The following is a 22,851-nucleotide window of genomic DNA, read 5'->3' on the forward strand; positions in this document are numbered from 1 at the left end:
AAGAAATAAATTAATAGGACACCTTGTAAGATAATTATATAACTAATAAAGCTAATAGTAATCTTTTGTGATTTCAACTGTGAATACATTTTTCTTATAAAAGTTTTAAAATCTATAATATATAATATTTTCTAATTTTCTTTGTTTAATTTTTTTTTGGTCATGCCTTACCATAGGACTCTTATTCTTTAAGTATTATACAAATACATACCTTAATCAAAAAATGGTATTTTTAAAACTAAACACCACCACATTTCATTCAAATTAAATATAGTAGTAAAGATTTATTTCATAGTTTTTTAGTTAGAAATTTATACATATTATATACAATTTTTTTATTTTAAATTTTCTTAAATGATATTTTAAATGGACAACTATTCATACTAAGTTGAATTTAATCATGTATAAAATACAACCGTAGAGTAATTTGTTTTCCAAATTAAGTGAATAAACGAAGAAAATGTGGAAAAAAATAAATAATTTTCCTTAAAAATCTTACACAATTTTTACAGAATTATTAAGAAATATTACAAACTTCTCTAAAGAATAATTTAAAGAGCTTACAGGTGTCTTGAAAAATGCTGTATTTTTTTGTTCCTTCTACAACCTGATGGATCACAATTGGGGTCCAACGTTGACGTTGATTGATGTATATGGTTCCGTATTTTGTTTATTACGTAAACTAACAAATTTCAGGTAATATACGAAATGAGTAATGGTTTGAACCCAACGTCAGTTCAGTGAAGTATTTTATTATTTAGCCATTAAAATATATATCTGAGGCCAGTTTGATGGGCACAAATTGTGACTTTAAAACCGATTGGTTGTGGGTTCGATTCCCATTCAAGGAGATGAAATATTTAGAGTTCTGCCACTCAATTTGCAAAGCCTCCAGATTTCGGTAGAAAATCGGGAACGGAGTTTTACTTGAGGTTCCCTCTGCCTACCTTACTGTGTGATTCAGCGTGGAGCTGATAAAAAAATGATAAAGAATATTTAGCAAAGGTATAATGTTCGTAATAACAGTTACAAGTTTTCTTTCAAAACATTTTTCATTCAAACTCTTAATGACAGGAAGTCTATTGAAATAAGATTTTGGCTGCTTTATTTAAAGCACTTGACATTTTTTTTGTTATATATCTTTTTATTTCCGATATAAAATAATCTTCTTCTTTCGTGTTTTTATATAAATTAAAACATTCTTAAACTTTTTCTAATAACATCAATGCTAAGAATAGGATAATTATCGAGTTTATTCGTTTTTACTTACAAATTATTATAGGTATTTTTACCTGTTCGCAAATATTTCTGAGAATTTTTTTATGCTTGATGGATTTTCACGCGGGGGAATGATTTTTTTTTCATATATTCTCGCTTATTTGACATAACAAGTCGCTATAATACAAAAATTCTTAATATTGGGCGGAAAATGAGGAACGGAGTATCACTCTAACCACTCTTTGTATTTGATATAATATTATGAACATCGTACATGTTAATATAAAATGAAGCATATTCTAAAAAGTCTTAGTAAAAAGTAGTCACTACACAACACTCGTAGCCAGTACAACTCGAAGTACGTACAACTCGAAGCCAGTCTCTCGACAAAGGGAAATACAAATGTCTTTATGTGCAATATTTTAAAACTAGATCCCCGGGTTCCTTCTGCCTACCCTACTATATATAAAAAACTGCGTGAAAAAAATAATAATCAAAAATTTTATAGTTTCCATAGTGAAACTTACATACTTATTTCACTTATATATTACACACAGTCAGAATTCAGGAATTATATATAGTACCAACCTATAATACAGCTTTGAAAAACACCTTATACATATGTCTTCCGTAGAAATAGTCACTAGAATATTCGCAATTATTTACACGTAAGTATTTTCTTCCATAAAAGCTTTTAAAAGTCTTTTTATATCATACCTAACAAATACAAAAAAGCAGCTATTACTTTAATTAAACACATTTTCATTCATAGAGAGGTTGTGATGACGCGCCGCTCTTCGCCTGTCCCGTTCTGGGCCACGTGATGCGGTATAGGAATTGACTCCCTTCCTCGCCCGTCTCGATTACCTGAGTAAAAACAATATTATATTATATATGACGCCAAAATTACTTTAAAAGGGCAACCTACGCGCCGCTTCGCCCGCTTTATTTTCTTATTATATTATAGCAAAAATATACATAATCTTTACAGTTTTTTATGGAAAAAGACAAGGCATTGCAACTGTTTTTTGATATCCAACCGAGTTCTGTTCTAGCCTTTCTAATAGCTGTGAAGTTTACTTGGTTGATAAATATTAGATTAAAAATAATTTTGGCATATTATTAATATAAAATGGCGGTGATCACTTACCATGTGATCCATATGCTCGTTTGCCTTGTCTTTTTCCGTAAAAAATGACTTTACCTAGTGTGTTCTTTTTAATTATTTTTTTAATTTTATATACTTTAAACACAGAAAGTCTTTGAAATACGCAATGAATTTTATTTAATAATAGAGAAAACACAAAATATTTGTTAAACTAGATCGTAGTAACATTTACGTACAGTAAAATATTTTAAAATACACTTTTAATTTGTGTACTTTCACTATAAACCAAAAAACTTTATAAACATAGGAGAGAGAGATGGTAAAATTTTTCTATAATAAAAGGAAAACTAAGTTTATATTGTTTGAGTTATTGAAAATTATTATTCTGTTTGTATAACTACAGAAAAACAGTACTTATTTAAACTTTTTATAAACATACGCACGATAGCTAAAATTGAAATCAAGACATTAAGCTAAGTTGTCTATTTTACTCTGTTACCAAACTATTGGATGAAAGTTAAGGTTAAACCAAATTTGTAGAGATATTAGTTCAAACTTAAAGTTAGATTTTGCGGTAAAGAGAATACCTCTGATGCGAGTTACGTGCACTTTAAGGTAGTTACACATCGAATTCTACATCTTAATGTAGAAATACACAAAGGAAACTTGGGAACTGTTCCCTTTAAGACAATTCTATTTTCTCCTTTACTCCTTCCCCTTTCCTTTCCTTCCCCTCCTTTACCCCCTACTTATGGAGGCATAGCTCACTGAGTTGCGAAACAACGTCACGCTCTACCTCCCGAGATTCGAACCTACAACCTATTCTTCTTATTTTGTATAACCTTATTTGAATTACACAATGTTGAGAATTGCGCACATTATACATTCAACATTCATCCAGCAATTATGAATACACAACTTACTTGAGTAATAGGTCTTGAGACCACGAGAGCGGGGAGGGCGGGGTGAGCGCCGCTTCCCAAAGCAGTGCTTTGCGAACCGCTGCTAAACACAATCCTCTCCTTCTAGTCCGTCCAGCTCTGTGAAATAATTTAACTTCATATATCATCTAATTGATGACGTACTAGTACATTATGCGTGCCGTGCGTGCGCATATGTGAAATGTGGTAATTAGCACCACTTATTATGTTTACGTTGGATGTTTGTTTTATTTCAATTCATTCTGAAATGCAAAAGGAAAATATCGTTTGTTTAAACTAAGTCCGACGCTATGTAATATAAATTATAAGCAAAAAATCATTTTTAGAAAAAGCTTTTATTTAAACGCTTTAAAAAGGAGAAAATAATTTTTTTCTTTTAAATTTTAACTATCAACTCATAACCTCATTGTACACAATTTATATGATCATAAAAGCTTGTCGCGTGATTTCCTTGTGTAACTAAACTAGTGCTAATTTAATTATGTAAAATCTGCTAAGTTTCAATTTTTAAAGTTTCAATTTAATTAAATATTAATTAACGCGACAAGCTTTTATGATCATATAAATTGTGTACAATGAGGTTATGAGTTGATAGTTAAAATTTAAAAGAAAAAAATTATTTTCTCCTTTTTAAAGCGTTTAAATAAAAGCTTTTTCTAAAAATGATTTTTTGCTTATAATTTATTTTTTACTTTTTAGTTACCACTGGCTAGGTTTCTCATACTAGAGACATATACCACGATTCCTCTTCTATGGTTAGGAATGCTGTTGGCGACACTAGACCCTTCCTGATTACAGTGGGGGTTCACCAGGGCTCGACTCTTAGTCCGTTCTTATTCAATGTAGTGCAGCCTCCATGGCTGATGATGTATGCTGACGACATAGCACTCATTGACGAGAACCGACTGACGCTGGAGCGTAAAGTGAACCTCTGGAAGGGTACGCTTGAGAACCGCGGTCTTAAACTAAATGTGTCGAAGACCGAGTACATGGCCTGCGGGAGCCCGGACTCGAGCACGATCCTTATAGGTCCTGAGCCAGCCGTTAAGTCAGAAAAGTTCAGGTACCTTGGATCCGTTATGCACGAGTCTGGAGGCATCGATCACGATGTCCATGGCCGGATAATGCTGCCTGGGCCAAATGGCGGAAGGTCACTGGTGTGGTCTGTGACCGAAGAAAACCGCCAAGCTCAAGGGACTGATATACAAGAGCATCATACGACCGGTTCTTTTATACGGCAGCGAATGTTGGCCAACACTATCTCGGCACACTCAGGAGCTTCACGTCACGGAAATGAAGATGCTGAGGTGGATGTGCGGCGTAACGCGGTCTGACCGCATACGCAACACATTCGTTCGAGGTAGTCTTGGGGTCCGTGACGTAGCAGATAAGCTCCAAGAGCGCCGCCTGAGATGATATGGCCACGTTACGCGCCGGTCTAAGAACTAAGTCGGATGCAAGTGCCTTGCTATATCAGTTCCTGGAGTGAGACCTCCTGGACGCCCAAGGAAGCGCTGGTTGGATGTCGTGATGCCGGATATGAGAGCCAATGGTCTAACCACTGAGGACGCTAAAGACCGCGCAAAGTGGAGTAGGTTGAGTAGGAAGGCAGACCCTGGCAATAGCCGGGATTAATGCCAAGAGGATTCTTCATCCTGGCATTTCAACCTTCAACCTTCTGGTTTCTCACACTAGATGTCATATTATTTTTCTAATTATTCTCGGCAAGCTCTTTCATTTGATACCCGTATTGCAGATGTGCATAAATAATAACTATTCCGCCATCTTAGATGTTCCGCCATATTGGATTTAGAAAAATGTCACATTTTTCGAGTTACTCTCAACGAGCCCTTTCAATAGATATTCATATTGTACAAGTAGACTAAAATTTCCTATTTGGCTATCTTGGATGGTCCGCTCGCTATATTGGATTTAGAATGACGTTAGATTATTTTTCGAGTTGCTCTCCATGAGCCCTTTCATTTGATATCCATATTGCAGAATTGCAAAAATAATAACTATTCGTACATCTTGGATGGTCCCCCATATTGGATTTAGAATGACGTCACATTATTTCCCAAGTTGCTCTCAAGAAGCCCTTTCATTTGATACCCATATAATAGAAGTGCATTAAATATAACTATTCCGCCATCTTGGATGGTCCGCCATATTGGATTTAGAATGACGTTAGATTATTTTTCGAGTTGCTCTCAATGAGCCCTTTCATTTGATATCCATATTGCAGAATTGCAAAAATAATAACTATTCGTACATCTTGGATGGTCCCCCATATTGGATTTAGAATGACGTCACATTATTTCCCAAGTTGCTCTCAAGAAGCCCTTTTATTTGATACCCATATTATAGATGTGCATTAAATATAACTATTCCGCCATCTTGGATGGTCCGCTTTATTAGATTTAGAATGACGTCACATCATTTTTTAAGTTGCTCTCAAGAAGCCCTTTCATTTGATACCCGTAATATACAAGTGCATCAAAAATAACTATTCTGTTACTTTGGATGGTTCGCCATATTGGATTCAGAATGACGTTACACTATTTTTCCAGTTACTCTCAACAAGCCCTTTCATTTGATACCCATATTATAGAAGTTCATGAAATATAACTATTCCGCCATCCTGGATGGTCCGCCATATTGTATTTAGAATGAAGTCACAAACCTTATCGTGCATTGTCATCCAAACCAATCGTGTATACAAAATTTCAGCTCAATCGTACGAACATACCTTTCATTATATGAAAGCACAAAAAACTTGAATCAGCACGATTCTATTGGATTTCAAGTGATGTCACATTATTTTTCTAATAGTTCTCGGCAAGATCTTCCATTTGATACCCATATTGCAGAAGTGCATAAATAATAACTATTCCGCCATCTTAGATGTTCCGCCATATTGGATTTAGTATAACGTCACATTATTTTTAGAGTTACGGTCAACGACCCATTTCATTTAATATCTATATTGTAGAAGTAGACCAAATAGATACTCGGCTATCTTCAATATCCTCCTTATGGGATTTAGAATGACATCACATTATTTTTCAAGTTGCTCTCAACGAGCTCTTTCATTTGATACCCATATTGTAGAAGTACATTAAAAATAACAATTCCGCCATCTTGCCTGGTTCGCCATATTACATTTAGAGTGACGTCACATATTTTATCGTGCATTGTCATCCAAAGTAAACGTGTATACAAAATTTCAGCTCAATCGGTTGACGATATCTACTTCAAAATTGAGCTCTAAGATTTCACCCGAACCCACATACATACATTGCAAGTTAAATAAAAGCTTTTAATTATCCATTTTAAGCATTAAAAAATGTAGTACATGCTATTAATTAACAAATATTTTAAAAATTCATATTTCCCCGAGCGGGATTTCCATTTATCAACTGTTTTTCTACGATAAAAATTTCATTGTTTTAGATGAAACTTGAATAACTGTACGTAGAGTAATTTATTAGGGTTCCCTTCAATAAAGACGAATTGAGGTCTTGTGAGATTGCTCTGGTTTTCGCCTCAATTTGTATAGATAAAAAAAGAGTATTGACGCATCCGTGATTATACGACCTCAATATAAAAAATACATATATTTTTTATAGCAAACATCATTTTTCAGTATTTTTTTTTAATATTTTTCATAACTGAGGCAAATAACTTAGATTGAACAACCTTTAGCAGTCCACATGATTTTTTTTAGGGGTCAACAACTAGGGGTTTTTGGAGTTACAAAAAATGTGAAAAGGCAAAGACTGGCTTTGGTAATAAGGAAAACCGCGGCGTTAAGTTCCGCCATACAACTTGCAATGCCATCAGAAATAAAAGTTTGCTTATAAAACAATTGTACCTATCAACTAAAAGAAATTAATTAAAAAAGCTTTTTAAAAAAAAACAAGTACAAGTCGGACTTCCTCACTGATAAAATAAACCACCGGGTTTTTATAAGTTGAGAACTCCTACACTATAGCACAATTAATTAATTAGTTAAGTAAGAGCAACTAGTCTACTCGTAGTTATGTTTAAGCAAAACTTATCTTGATTTTGATGTACAAGAAAATTATTAACCATCTAGCAAATTTATATATTTTTTATTATAATAAGACATTTTAATTGTGAAAATAAAAAAAACTAGAATATACCTGAGGTCTCCCTCGGGGAATCCCCTACAGATGTGGACTACGCATCTAAGAAAGTTGAGAAACTTAAGTTTCTGGGAGGATTTAGAAGAAAAATCATCATAAATTTAATTTTTAGTTACTAAATACGGGATTGCTTAGTAACTAAAATTTAAATTTATAACGATTTTTCTCTATGGAATCCTATGAATTTTCACTTTTCAGATTTTTTGCTTTGATTCCGATGACATAGAAGCTTAAATTTTATGTACACCAAGAGATCGTAGACTTAAATATTTGATATTAATTTCAGTTTAATACTCTTACTCGATTTCGAGATAAATTGTCTTAACAGACGGACAACAAAGCGTTCCTATAAGGGACCCTAAAAACACGCTCAATATCGAGTGAACTTAACAGAATATAATAGTTAAAACTGCATATAAATCTGCTAAGCCGTATCTGTGATTAGCGGCACAAGCGGACAGGCAAAGAAAAAAATAGACAAAATTAAAAATAAACACACTCTTTTGGGTGATATTACACTGCATAAATACCCAATGAAAAGGTTTTTCTCATAAATCTTGTACAGATAACGACCAGTTTTATTAAAGGTAAAATTTAATTTACCTTAATTGATAGCCTGAACGAAATTGTTTGCGAAACATCGCTGCGTACGTACTACGCAGGTTTAAATGAATGTACAGATTAACATAAACTGACAGAACATAACGCAATTAAATGTAAATATTAGTATTGATTATCTAGTTCTATTCTAATTGGGTTTTTGTTATTTTATCGTTTAAATGATCGTTAATAATTAGAATATAGTTATCCTTTTATTTCTTTAACTAGCGGCCCCCGCGCGGCTTTACCCTCTTTAACTATATAAATATTTATTTAAGAAAAAATATTCAACATTTTAGTGTAGTGCACTAAATAAATAATTCAAGTCTTAAGGCGACCCAACGACGTCCGATGAGGACCGACTAGAACACTTTAAAAGGTTTTCTTTACTTGATCGAAAACATTTTACTTGACAACCTTTTTCTATTTGAACTTGGGGGTTCAATTGATTCAGAATAGCTCTTATTCCAAATAGACTTTGTCATGCTATCTAAGATCTAAAAATGTGATTTTTTTTAGGAAAAATTATGTAAAACATAATCATGTCGTCATGTACCTCTCAATAGAATTATAAGATTTTTAAAAAGTTTGATATTTTTTTTGATTCCCTTAGTAAATGCATGGAAGCTATTAATTTTAAGTCATCTTGTAAGTAAAAGATTATTTTATTTTGTATTGTAATTTTTTTCACCGTCCTCGAAACTTGTTAAGGAATCCTTAGTCAAATTTTCAGTCTTCTATGATATTGAAGCATAAAACTAAAAGAAATCACAATTCTACATTTTTTTTCCCCTAGCCTACACCATCCCATTATTCGGCAAAGGCCTCTCTCCACTTCTTCCATTCCGGTCTATTTAGGGCTATTGAGCACCAGTCAGGCCTATAATGGTCCAGCTCGTCCCGCCATCTCCGTTTTGGTCTGCCGATTCTCCTTTTACAGCTTGGAATCCATCTGGTAGATGATTAGCAATTCTAGTATAGGAACACAATTATCGTTTAATTTACTATTCTTATATCTACCTGTGCGTCCAGTGTGGCTGCCGCGGATTACGCACGCCGTAACCTCCTGGCTGGACGGCGGCGGAGTCACCTGCTTACACTCGGCCCTCTCACTGCAGCACCTGAAATACTAATGTATAAATGATCGAGTTTCATATGATTATATTATTTTATATGTTTTTAACTTTATGCTATATCTCCCACATAGCAAGGAAGGTAGAAGGAACCTAGCAACCCAGTTGTATTACACTACGTTCCCGATTAAGATACTTCCATTCTCCACTTCGCCGCCGAATTCTTGAGTGTCGGAACTCAATTAAAAATCTTTTGAATTAGCATGTGTTTTAAACAAATACCGGTTTTAAAAAAAAAAGTTTTTTACCAGTTTTAAAAACCCGGTTAAGTCCGAGTTGCGTGGGCAATACGACTCACCCTTAACCTATTTATTAACAAGTGGTCTGTAAAAATTAACCACGTTTTCGGTGTATTTGTAGATCCATTTTGATTGAGTTGAACCAGCTGGCTTGCGAATAAATATAAAGATATCGATAGATTGTTAATCAAAATAATCTATACAAATAACGCCTTTTATACATATTAGTTAATTACACCAAGAGGTTATGAAATTACTCTCGTAGTAAACATAACAAGAACCACAAATAATTTAGACAAATAGTAGGCACATCAAGTTTTCTAAGCACAATACGTTTCATGTAAGTCGAGGGCCTCTCACCCTAAAACATTTGTCTTCCTCAGGAAAGTTCGTATAAAAAGGATCAAAATTTATCTTAAGCAAATTTTTACGTAGATATATTCATGTTTGAAGCGACCCGTATATTTCAGTTCCACGTACAATAGCCGAGGAGGAATTCGCAAAAGAAAATTGTTATCAATTCAGTATAATTTGAAATGTTACATTTACATCGTTATTATTACCGAATTGTATATATCTGTGGGACGTGGATTCAAATTAGAATTATGTAAATGATTAAATTGTTATTTTATATGTTTATAATATATATCCATACCTATATTATAAATTCGAAAGTAACTCTGTCTGTCTGTCTTCCGTCTTTTACGCAATCAGGGTCAAATTGCTAATTTAATTGTAACAAAATACTCATATAGAGATACTTGAGGGTCTGAGGATGAATATAGGATACTTTTTTTTCTTATATTTGTAATATTTTCGATATATACCAATATATTAAAATACTTATTAATTTCATATACAATTTATTCCGCCATGCTAATAACAACCGTCGCTATGCGATCGTTGCTAAGCAACGATTTGCAATGTTTGTTGTTAGAAAGCGTCACCCAAAATGAGCATGCTTAACGCATCTCTCTATTGAAAACTGAAAATAATTTTATAAATATAGCGGGCGTAGCCGCGTTCGGGTCCACTAGTTTTTTTATATATTAAGATTTAAATTTACACTGTCATATTTTCATATATTAATCTTACTTTTTATACAGTTTTTTTTGCGTATTTGCATAGGTAGTTACTTATTTATCTAAGCCCATCAATTTAATTATATAAAAAATAAGACGCGCGCACGTTCGAAGGATGAAGACTTATCTTATTTATGTTGGACCAAAATTTTATAACCTGGAACATTTGAGTATGATCTCAATATTTGAGGGCAATCAGTAAGTTCGCATACTTTTTATATTGACAGCTCCAGTTCAATTTCCACAGGTCCGTTTTTGATTGGATAAGTTATATTGGTAACACATCAAATATTGGCGTCACGCGATTGAGTTTCTTGCTCTAGGTATTAAAAAAAGCGGTTAAATACGATTCAGATTCGGCCACCGATCGTTATGTCAATTTTAGGTTTGTAGGTAGCAGTAGCAATGGGAAGTAAAACTTAAAAAGTTAAATAAATTTTGTATAAGATGAAGTAACTATTAAAATTTATAATTTTTTTACGACATAAATAAATAAATAAAATAAAATAAAAATATATTTATTTCAGTTTCACATTTTCTTTACCTGTGTGAAGTAATGAGACCAACCTATTAAGTTACTAGTAAAACTAGTACTTGTGTAAGGTGGCCCCGCTCTTCCTTAACACTTCATACATTTGTGGAAATAAATATCTATACAATATCAATATATATCTAAGTTTAAACGTAACTTAATCTTAAATAACAATAAAAACAAAAATACAAGTAAAAATAAAAATACAAGTAAAAATACGGGCAAGACGATTTGTTTGAGGGTGCATGTATGTGGGTGTACATGTGAGAACGCGCGAGTGTGAATGCATGTGTGAGTGTGTGTGTGCGAAAGTATATGTATGTGTGTGTGTAGGCATAAGAGTGCGTGTTTATGTATTAGAATCCATTAAGGCTTCTGTAGCGTCGTAATTCAATAATAATAACCAGGCTGTTAATATTTTCTTAAATTGATAAATACTCGTAGACAAAGGATTAACATTAATTTTTTTGTTTATTTTATTATATAAAAATCTAGACCGATTTGTAAATTGGCTATTGCCAAATTTTGTTCTCATGGGAGGAATATATGCAGTCACAATTCTTCTTTGATTGTGTAGTTTAGAATTACTTGAGAAAGTGGTGACTCTATGCACTTTTACAGTACTTTGGAGTATATATAGCTTTCGAACGGTTAGTAATTCACAGTAGTTGTATATTCTCTCAGTGGAGAATCTAAACGGCTTAAAAAACATTACTTTTAGCAAAGATCTCTGTACTCTTTCTAATTGAAGAAATTTTATTTTTGTTGCACCGCCCCATACGGAGATGCAATATCCCAGTATCGATTGTGCTAAGGCAAGATATATTTGGATTAATAGTTTTTTAGTTGTTACGTGTCTTAATATTTTAAATATCCAAATAAGCTTCCGAATTCTAGAACCAGTGAAGTCTATGTGTGGGTGCCAAGAAAGTCGTTGATCTAGCATAACACCAAGATATTTAGTTGTGGATACTCTACTCAGAGTTGACGGAGCACAATCACACAAATTAGAAGTATCATACAGACAGTTATGCAACTCTATTTTGAAATCATTTTCAGGCTGAGTTTTACTATTTATAGTAAAACACATGTAATTTGTTTTATCTATGTTAATAGTAAGTAAGTTAGATTTTAGCCAGGAAGATATATATGAAAGTCCCTTTTCTGCAAACAGCTTGACAGCGTTCCATGAGGAACCTGAAAAAACAATTGCAGTATCATCTGCATATGCAAAAATTCGACCATTATCAATCTTTAGACTCAATAAGTCGTTAATATAGACCAGAAACAATGTAGGCCCCAAGACGCTCCCTTGTGGAACACCAAAGCTTACAGAAGAATCACTACTTATGTAATCTCCTATTTTTACCCTTTGTTGTCTATTGCTTAAGTAGTCTTTAAACATCAGTAGCGCTGTGCCCCTAATTCCTATGTTTTCAAGCTTTTGCAATAGAATTGGGACAGATACAGTGTCAAAAGCTTTTTTGAGATCTAAAAAGACAGTTAAGCATTTTTGACCTTTATCAAGGACTTCAGTGATATGACAAGTCAGTGATAGAATTGCATCTTCAGTATTTTTATTACGTCTAAAACCATATTGGGAGCTGGAGATAATCTGAAATTTTTCCATGTAACCCAGTAAACTGGAGTTCAGTATCTTTTCTATGATTTTAGCAATAGCTGGTAACACTGAGATAGGTCTATAATTACTTGTATCATTAGAGTCACCTCCTTTGTAGACTGGGGTTATTATAGACTGTTTTAACAGGTAAGGGAAAGTTCCTAATTTAAAGCATAGATTTACTAGGTGACAAATAATTGGAGTAAGTATATGGGAAGCTAATTTTAAAAAAGTTGTAGGAATGTTGTCCCACCCAGGGGCACTGTCAGATTTTAAAGTCATTATAACCGATTCTATTTCATTAGTATCTGTCTCAAGCAAACCAAAAGAAAACGATGTTGATTTTATAAAAGGTAGAAGTTTATTGGCGTGAGGGTAGTTACGAAGTATATTTTCGGCAAGCTGTTTACCGATATTTGCAAAATAACTATTAACGAAGTTGACAGATTCAATAGGCGTCAGTTTAATGCTTAATAGGCCATCATTATTGGTTTTAGAGGGTTTTAATGGGGCTATTGTTTTAATATTTTTCCAAAGCTTTTTAATATTTTTAGTTGATGAAAGTAACAGGTCTCTATCATGTTTGCGTTTTACTTTTTTTATTAGATTATTACAGTGAGTACGATATCTTTTATAAGTTATTAATAGAATTTCGTTGTGCGGGTTGTTTTTTACTTTCTTTTGCAAATTATTTCTATTTCTAATGCATCGCAGAATACCAGGAGTCATCCAGGGTTTTATGGTACGATTTTTGTTCGAGATATGCTTAACATAAGAGCTTTCCTTTAATGAGTCGGTAATTTTACTGATTAAGAATTTAATAAGTAAATTAGGGTCTTCACAATGTAATAGAGACGGTAAATTTTTTTCAATCAAAATTGAAAGAGCCATGTTAAAATTAGTATAGGTTTTTGTTTTGGGGCATCGATTTACATTACTCAATAAAGAAAGTTTTAAGAAGATTGTAGAATGATCCGTTATGGAACTGTTAATGACAGCAATGTACGGAGAATACTTATTTTTGCTTAGTTTTAAAATAAAGTGGTCTAGGCAATTATTACCTCGGGTAGGAAGGCAATGTCCCGGAAGAAGACCATGTGTGGAGAGCATCAAGAGATAATTATATCTATTATTATATTCATACGAATTCTCATTTAGCTTATTAATAATATTTATATTTATATCACCGGTTATTATAATATTTCTATAAGATTCAATAGTCTCTAGGTGCTCACTTAAAGAATTAATAAAGTTAGTTGCATTTGGGTTCGACGGAGACCTATAAATTCCCAAGATGATAGTTTCGTCCAGGTTTAATTGCAAACAAGAAGCATGTTCCAGTCTTATCTCTTTCAAATTTACCCTTAGAGATTTTTTGACATAAATAACGACACCATCATTCTGATTAAGATGATGAGATGTTGTGAATATATTATAATTATCGAGACGTGGTACTTCTTTTGATGAGTTCAGTCTACATTCGGTCAAAACCAAAATATCAATACTAAAGTTAAATTGTGATAATGTTATTAGAAAATCATTAAAATTATTATAAATGCTTCTTATATTTTGCGTCACAACCGTAAAATCACCTTTGTGTACAAGCTTTATATTGGTAAGATCTTCGACATCACATTGTGTAGAGTATGAGATCGCTGTTTGGTCGAATTCATTTAACGTCTCGAGTGAATTATGATCCATTAAAAATTACAAAAATAAACAGGGTGATAATAAGTATGGGGTAGAGTAACAAGATTAGAATTAAGCCCAGAGTAAGCTTGAAAGTAATACAGTACATATATATGTAGACCACTTTCGATACCAATAGGCGAGTCTTCAATATAGATGTATGTATGTATATGTTTGTTATGTGTGTGTTGTATAATTTAAGAAGCGTGAATTCTAGTACGAGTAATATCTTAATTATGTTGCTTGCCCAATAATTTGCAGAGACAATATAATAAGAATCCATGTAAAACAATATAAGAATAAAAACTATTATAAACATTTTTAGTAGGAGATTATATAAATTTGGAATACTTAGTAAAGTCCTAGAAACATATTTTAGCAGTAGACAGTGAAAAATAAATGACGAAGCTAGTCATGTTTCTTGTAATAGTTTGTGAATTTGAGCTTCGTTTATTATTAGTATTATTGGCGATGAGTCTCCTTTTCTTATATAGACTTTACCGTAGGCTGTCCAGCAGTATTTATAACTCTTAGTCTTAACAAGGTCCCGCGCTAGAAAGTATAAGCGTGATCCTTTGGCAGTCAGTTGTTCAGTAACAAAAATTGGAGTATCCAAGGAAGAACGCAGGCCTAGATGCTTGGCACAGAGTTTGTTTTGATGTTTAGTATTAAACGTTTTACATAATTTTACAATTTTATTTCTCAATAGCGCGGATGACGTTTCAACAATAATCGGGGTATTTTGTACATTTTCTTTTTTGTTACGAACTCTATATATATCACAAATATCAGATATGTTTAGGTTGCAGTTAATGGTGTCCGATAAGGATGCTACAATATTAATCAAGTCTTCTTTGGTTTCGTTTGTTTGTTTCGGCACGTTTTTAATTTCAAAATTAGATTTACGATTTTCTCTCTGCATTTCTTCTATTCTATCCTCCAAAATGGTTATGTATTTTCTATCTTCTTTTAACTGATTTTCTAAAGAACAAATTTTGCTCTGAAATTCCTCATTTTGCGCAGATAGGAACGCTATGGAACTCTCTATATTTTTGTTAGTTGTTTGTATTTCTTTTAATATAGCTATATTTTTCTTAAAATCCTGACTATGCGATGATAATAAACTGGAAATCATGTTTTTCATTTCCTCCTTGAAGGCAGAAAATTCAATCGATGATATTTCGTCATCTCGTTTCCTCTTATTTCTAGTTGAAACAAAGTTAGGAGGGGTGTTATTTGATTCCAACTTGTCAATTTCGGTGTCAGATAGTGATTTATTTAAAGCCTTTTCCATATTGAGTTACTAGGATTGTATAAGTGCAGTGGCGATTAGACAAAAGAAGTCAAATAGGCCAATCCAGTCGCTTTGACAAGTGATGTGCCAATTACGTTAAGGAGGCGTAGACGACATTCAACAGGTGAAAGTAACTGGGCGTGCGTTTGCGCAGATATTATAAGATGTATAGACTCACATGGGCGGAGTAAGAAGTACCAGGCGAGCAGGAACAAAGTTGACTTTCGATAGATCTCCTTTGAACTTATAATCTCCTATTATTTTAAGCGAATAAAATTAGATGAATTGATATTATTCATCCATTTAAATTGTAAATAAAACTAACACAGACACTATAGACACGTTTGCACCTTACGGTGGTCCGGGGGGAAGAGAAACAAAGGGAAGACATAGTGTGTAATCTCTTCGCGTGACAAATTTTGTAACTTAAATTAACTATTACAACTTGATAACTCTACGTGATCTCGATATGAACGGTATTGACATACAGACAGACGGTCTGATCTAAATCTTAAGAGGGTTCCGCATTTCCCTATTAAGGCACTGAATTCTAAAAAACACGTTTAGTTCCATTAGACAAGTTGACCGGTAAGTGCACTAAACTTTTTAAACAATTTACGATATAAAAGGCACGTACCAACGGCGGTATAAATCTTTCGTTTTCGGTGTAATACCGTTAGCCAATTCGATAGACCAAAAAGCTCAATAAATTTCTTGTGAACAATTTTATGGGTAAAATGTCAAATTCTTTTATTTGTACGATTACCTATCACATAGCAGTTAATTGAGTAGGAAGACCTTAAGACATGTTTTCAACTTCCCTCCTATCTTGTCTTATAAGACCGGAAAAATGAAATTAATTTTAATATAATCATTCTATCGGCTGAGAAATGGAATCCCTAACCATCATTTTTCATTAGATAATTGTCCGCTACAGTCTATACTATATAGTATATCTAGATGCTAACATTCATTAGCAAACTAATTAAGTGAAAAATAACAAGAAGTTACCTGAAACTTTTGCAATTCTTGAACAGGCAGATGAATGCTTGTCTGAATTTCCTATTCATGAAGCAATATGTTATTGGGTTGCAACATGATGAACAATATGCCAGCAATTGTAGAGAGACAATGCCTTTTGGTCCAATATATTGGTAGAGCTCTTCTGGATAGAAGAGATATATCTGTGGAATTTACAATTATTAGTTTATTTTGTTTTAGCTTTACGCTGTATCCCGCTTATAATACGAGGGTAGGCGTAAATAAATCTAGTTTTAAAACACTCCGCTTCCCAGTGTCATGCGACGTTTCGCCTTGATATCGGAGAGAAGAAATAAAAATCTTAAATAAATACTAATTAATTCCCCCGAGTGTTGCTAGAACCCACAATCATCGCGATACAGTCACATGCGCCATTACGGCCTAAAAATAATGAAACAAAAAAAAAATTGGCATAAAAACTAAGTAACGTTTAAGACAAAATATTAAGAAACGTAAAACATTTCGGCTGAATATTTAACACACTATTTTCGTCTCTAAATATATTTGGAATTCAAATTATTGTTTCTTTATAAAATAGTATTAAAAGTAACGTAAAATGTAAAAAAAAAATATTCTTTCAACGCTCCATTTACAGCTAGTTATATATTTTTTGTTAAATAATGAAATAAGTTAATTAATATAATAAACATATTATATGTATAACATAAACTCAATACTCACTACGAAAGTTATTATTAAAGAAAGAGCTTTAGATAAAAGTCTAACGACCAGCCATGTCTTTCCTGGTAACTTTTATGGACACTAATTTTTTTATGAATATAATTATTATAATATACACATATATATGTATACTGGAGTTGATCATCCTAATAGTGTTATATAAGGCTTTAAATATACCATAATTCATTCACAATTTTATCAACATTGTAACTAAAACTTGCTATGTTAACTTGAAACTGTTCACCTAAAAGTTTGAAAGTCTTTCTGTGACTGCTGTTTAATGGACTTTATCTTGCGTAATTTGCGAACAAAATTTGCGTCTAACAATGGATTAGAGTTTTCACAATTAGCTGACCTAAAATAAAATAGCTACTTATATTCAATAGAAGGTTTATATTACAATAATATTCTGTTTTTTAAACATTTTTAACATATGACTTGAAGCATGACTTTTATTTGTGGGTTTGATGAATTCGACTCGGGGGAATAAATTATTTTCATGTCGTTGCTCTGGTAGCAAGACAAAGCTCGACGCGCGACTGTGCTAAGACGGATTATTATGTTAAAAATAAAAAAATAAATTAGCTTCACGCTGTATCCCGCAAACAGCAGGAAAGGCAGAGGGAACCTAGTGTTAACACACTCCGTTATCCACTTTCCGCCAAATTCATTACGTGTTGAGTGGCGGAACTAAATATAGCCGGTCTATTTGCCTCGACACCAGAGCGAAGAAATGGGAATATAAATTTGTATTAATCTATATATATAAAAGGGCTTGTCCTCACTGACTGAAGACGTAAGACGCATGCACAGCCGTAACTGCTGATGGTAGAAGCATGAAATTTGGACAGATGTTTACTTTTGTAATCTGGACATCCACTAAGAAGAGATTTTTAAAAATTTTAACCCTAAAGGGGTGAAATAGGGGTTGAAAGTTTGTATGGAAAAATATTTTAATCGGCACCGATTTTTATAAAATTTTAAATTTAGACTCTTAAAAATATTTAATTGAACATGTATTTCACGGTTTTTTTGAATTTACCCCCTAAGGGTGCCAATAAGGGGTTGAAAGTTTGTATGGAAAAATCTTTAAATCACCACCGATTTTTATAAAATTTTAAATTTAGAATCTTAAAAATATTTAATTCAACTTGTGTTTCATGGTTTTCTAGAATTCACCCCCTAAGGGTGCAAATAAGCAGGCGAAGCTGCGCGCGTCCGCTAGTATTATATATTAATATTTTTCTCGGGTGGGGATCGAGCCCACAACCAGTCGGTTTTACAGTTACACTTTGTGCCTCTGTGCCACCTCTAGACCAAGGGTGGTCTAGAGTATTTGACATTAATTTCAGCTTGATATTTCCACGCGATATCGAGATAAATGGTCTTGACAGACATTACATGGACTTGACATAATAAAGTGATCCTATAAGGGTTCTGTTTTTTAAAGATACGGAACCCTAAAAATAGAGTTTTAATTCATGAATACCTCACGAAACAATCTTTATTAATTCATATTAGGAAATAACTGTATCCAATAAGTCGAAACTATGGGAATTATGGTTTTTATCTTTAAACGGCGTAGCGTATAAATTTCTCAACACATTCTTGTAAATAATGTACGTTTAATCTAAATAGCTTTCGTACCCTTCACAATGCTTATAGGGTAGGTACATATATAATACAATACAATTTGTTTGATGTTTCAGAAAATTACTTTTTGTCTGCATTCTTTGATTTATATTATCATTTTTAATATATTGACAATGTGAATATGTTAGGGATTTTATAAATAATATTAAAACGACCAACAGATATTAGAAAATAGCGTAAGTTATTGCTTTTGTTTGTGTATAATTTTGGTGTTTAACGCTAATTTTTTTTTATTATTTATATTCAAATATTTTATTACTTTACTATTAATAATATTGGTTATTTATTCTTTTTAACATAATTTGTTTAATACTTACTGTATTAATAACGTGCAGTGGCGTCCAGCAGACGAAAAACTCCAATATGATTACAAAGAGCATTCTGATAACCTGTAGAAAGATTTTTCGTTAGTTATTAGAACTTTAAATATGTCGCTTTGGCGAGACAACGAGTTTTACCTTTCTTTTAGCCTCGATGCTCTTGTCAATATGGGTAGATCGTACCACATGTCTAAATTCAAGATCGGTATGCATACAGCAAGTTTGTGATTTCTTATCGTCCAGCTTAGATTCGGCTTCCTACAAAGAAAGAAAACGTTGGAGTTTCTAGGTATGTTTTTCGTATGATAAATAACTATTAAGAGGCCAGTTTTGGCGCAAGGGCTCAAGTCTACGACTATAAACACGTTAGATTGTGTATTATATTTTCACTCGAGGCCACTTTCGATGAGTAACGAAAATAAATGAATTTAAATAATTCACTTCCTCTAATGGAAATTGAACTAGAACCTGTCGCCTTTACAGTCGCACGCCACTGCGCCTCGAAAAGCCTATTTTTATACTAGAAAAAAACTTTTATATAAACTTCTAAACATAATAAGTGGTGAGACGTTACTTGGTTAGTTTACTAAATGGATGTTAATAACTTTGCCTAATAGTATTAGCACTGAGAGTATTTGAGAAAGTCTGAAAGTCTTTCGAACTAAGACGCAAACTAAGATACAGTATTTATAACTAGCGACCCGCTCGCAATTTAGAGATTGCCATTCAAGTTCTTTCTCTTTTAACGGGAAAACTAAAATATTTTTCAATACCTAAATTCCTACCGAGTACGAACTGCCTGAATCCATAATTATCGTATATTTACTTAGACAGCTCCCATATGTTTATTAATTAATACTCTCTGTATTATTTTATGCATTTAAACTAAATAAGGTAAATATTGTCTCATAATTACAGACAGTCATTAATCATAGAGTAGAGGAAACATGTTTTGCATACAAACTAACCGCTATGAAACTAAAATTGCATTAGAGAAGCCGAGAATTGTGTACACAGTTAATATTGCAGAAATGAGGTATTAGGAGAATGTTTTAGTATTAAATGATTTAATTCAGTGTACTCAATCCTTATTGGGGAATGAAAATTATTTTCATTTAGAGAGAACCCGAGAATCTAGTTTTAGCAGGATAGGCAGAGAAAAAAATCTAGAAATATTGCGCCGTGCGTTCCCTGGATACCAGAGCGAAGAAATAAAAATAGTAATCATTCAAAATTTAAATAATAAATTCATAAACATATTTTACCTAAACGTTAACGTCAAACGCCTGTAAAGCCTTCCACTCACTTTACTGAGCATGACACTCGAGTATCATCAATCACGATATGCCTGGTTTGCCTTAAGTAATCTTCATAGAAGGCATAAGCAATTCCTTAATCTATTCTGTCTTAGTTTGATTTACATTTTGCTGATAATTATTTAAAGATCACACATGAATATAGAATAGAAGTTATCTATATTATCATTGAAATAATTTGTTATTCTGTCCCCCACACCTTATCTTAGAGGTGTTGAGTGGCGGAACTCTTTTGTATTGTTACCAGATCAAGAAAAATAAAAAATATATATTCTTATGGAGTTTGAGATCGAATCGAATCTAAGCTACGACCCGATTCTCAAGTAAAGTAACTTTAATAACTTCAAATTTAAATTATATAGCCTTAATTAATAAAAAATAGGAAGTAAAGCTTCAAAAAATATTTTAATTGCTACCTATTTTGTAAGAAATATAGAAACAGCATGACATAGCAGCGGAATATGCTTAACAATAATCTTCTCTGGTGAACTTTGAGGCATTGCGTGTTGAGTGGCGGAACTTAACGCCGCGTTATGTTCGCGAGGAAATGAAAACAATTAATTTCCCCATATGGGATTTGAAGCCACGACTGCCACATTTACAGTTATTAACTGTACCGATGCCCCCTTGACAGTAATAAAAAATACATTGATCTGGTTGATAAACCAAAAAATTACATGCATAAATTCCGCTTAAACTATCAGAAGTAGTTCAAATTGTATGCAAATAAAACACTTCAATTACATTCATCTAGTTCATTTCCTTGGCCCGTATTCATTGTTCGCTTCATTTCTGCTCTCGAAGTTGGACAAAGTGCCTCTAGCCGTATTACTCGTGCCAATATACGTTTTACGTCAATGTTTTATCTTCACACATTTCTCTTAGTTCGGTTACCTGTCCTAGTTTTATTTTATTCTGGCATTTTTCATACAGTGTTACGTATCTATTGAATAAAAAAAATAATTTTATATATTTTTTACATATAATCCAATCTGTCTTCGTCTTAAATCTCCGAGAGAAAATATAGAAAATTATTTTTTTTAGCATATTTCAAAATGGTGAAGAGAAGACAAGTCATTAATTTAATTATAAGCCTATATAGCGCTGGTATGTAGGTTATTGAAAAAAAAATAGATATTTTTTTTTCAATGATATAATAACTCCTAAACTATTTTCTATATAAATAAACAAAAATCAATTTAATTCAGTTCTTAGTATAGAGTGTTCCTGGGGCAAATCAAATATAGTATGGACAGCCAAGCTGTCTTAGCATGATCTTGTTTGACAACCAATTAATTGCATAATCAATGAAGTATAATGGCTTGTTCCAATCCCGCACACGGGACGTTCTTCTGTAAACTCCCTATTATGGAAATTTAATGGTCCAGCGCGATCGTTGACTATTATGTATGGTTGCCAGATATTAGATATTAAGTATAGATACTAGATTAAAAGCCAAATAAAATCAGCTTCACGCTGTATCCCGCACACAGCAGGATAGGCAGAGGGAAGTTAGTGTTAAGACACTCTGTTATGTTAAGTGGCAGAACGGCCACGACAGGCTATAGATTATAGATAGTACGATTATATCACTTAACCTTCTTTCTTATCTCTATGGATATTTTTTTCTTTGGCCATCTCAGGCAAACAGCAGTGTTAGCAGTAAAAACATTGTAAGACCACTCCTTTCTCTACATTCAACCCATTTTTAAGAATTATGTATTGAAAAACGAAATCCAAATCCTCAAAATACCTATCAGGCCAGTGAATTAAAATAATTTCCTCGTAAATAAACTATGTATGTTATAGTTTAATTTAGTACGAGTATATAGCAGGAAAACAAGTTAATCATTTAAATATATACAAAGACCAATTTTCCCATCGATGCCGGAGGCGTGCCTGTAGGTTTACAAATAAACTATACTATAAACTAATCCCAAACCCATCTAATAAACTATAATTAAATTTAAATTATCCAAAGTTAACAACTTGCGAGCTTTTCCCGTAGCCGGTCCATCACTACCGGGGGGCAATTAGTTTCTGGTTTACTCTATATTGATTTATACTCACATAACCTATTATTGAAAAAAAAAAAAACAACTTCACGCTATATCCCGCACATAGCAGGGTAGGCAGAAGGAACCTAGTGTTAAGGCACTCCGTTCCCCACACTGCCGAATTCTGGAGCCATTCCGTGTTGAGTGGCAGAACTCA

The 22,851-nt window shown here is 32.9% G+C and overlaps 1 protein-coding gene across 2 annotated transcripts in view; it reads right to left on the minus strand.

The window, feature by feature from the left end:
• Positions 1 to 366: 366 nt before the first annotated feature.
• Positions 367 to 22,851, minus strand: part of CCKLR-17D3 (Cholecystokinin-like receptor at 17D3) — a 51,744-nt gene continuing 29,259 nt past the window's right edge. Inside the window, exons 6-11 of one of the 2 annotated variants that reach the window (XM_085200588.1) lie at positions 19,460 to 19,579; positions 19,319 to 19,390; positions 16,638 to 16,810; positions 9,057 to 9,157; positions 3,250 to 3,366; positions 367 to 2,085 (exon numbers count right to left, since the gene is read on the minus strand). In XM_085200588.1, coding sequence (XP_085056714.1) covers positions 3,332 to 3,366; positions 9,057 to 9,157; positions 16,638 to 16,810; positions 19,319 to 19,390; positions 19,460 to 19,579 — 501 coding nt within the window. In that variant the 3' untranslated portion in view covers positions 367 to 2,085; positions 3,250 to 3,331. Of the gene's footprint in view, positions 2,086 to 3,249; positions 3,367 to 9,056; positions 9,166 to 16,637; positions 16,811 to 19,318; positions 19,391 to 19,459; positions 19,580 to 22,851 lie in introns of those variants that run through there. The other variant, XM_085200589.1, reaches the window with a different exon arrangement.

The sequence above is a fragment of the Heliconius melpomene genome, chromosome 17 (assembly GCF_056956725.1).
Source record: "Heliconius melpomene rosina isolate 202511_hmr_F chromosome 17, ASM5695672v1, whole genome shotgun sequence".
In the NCBI taxonomy this organism is placed as follows: Eukaryota; Metazoa; Arthropoda; class Insecta; order Lepidoptera; family Nymphalidae; genus Heliconius; species Heliconius melpomene.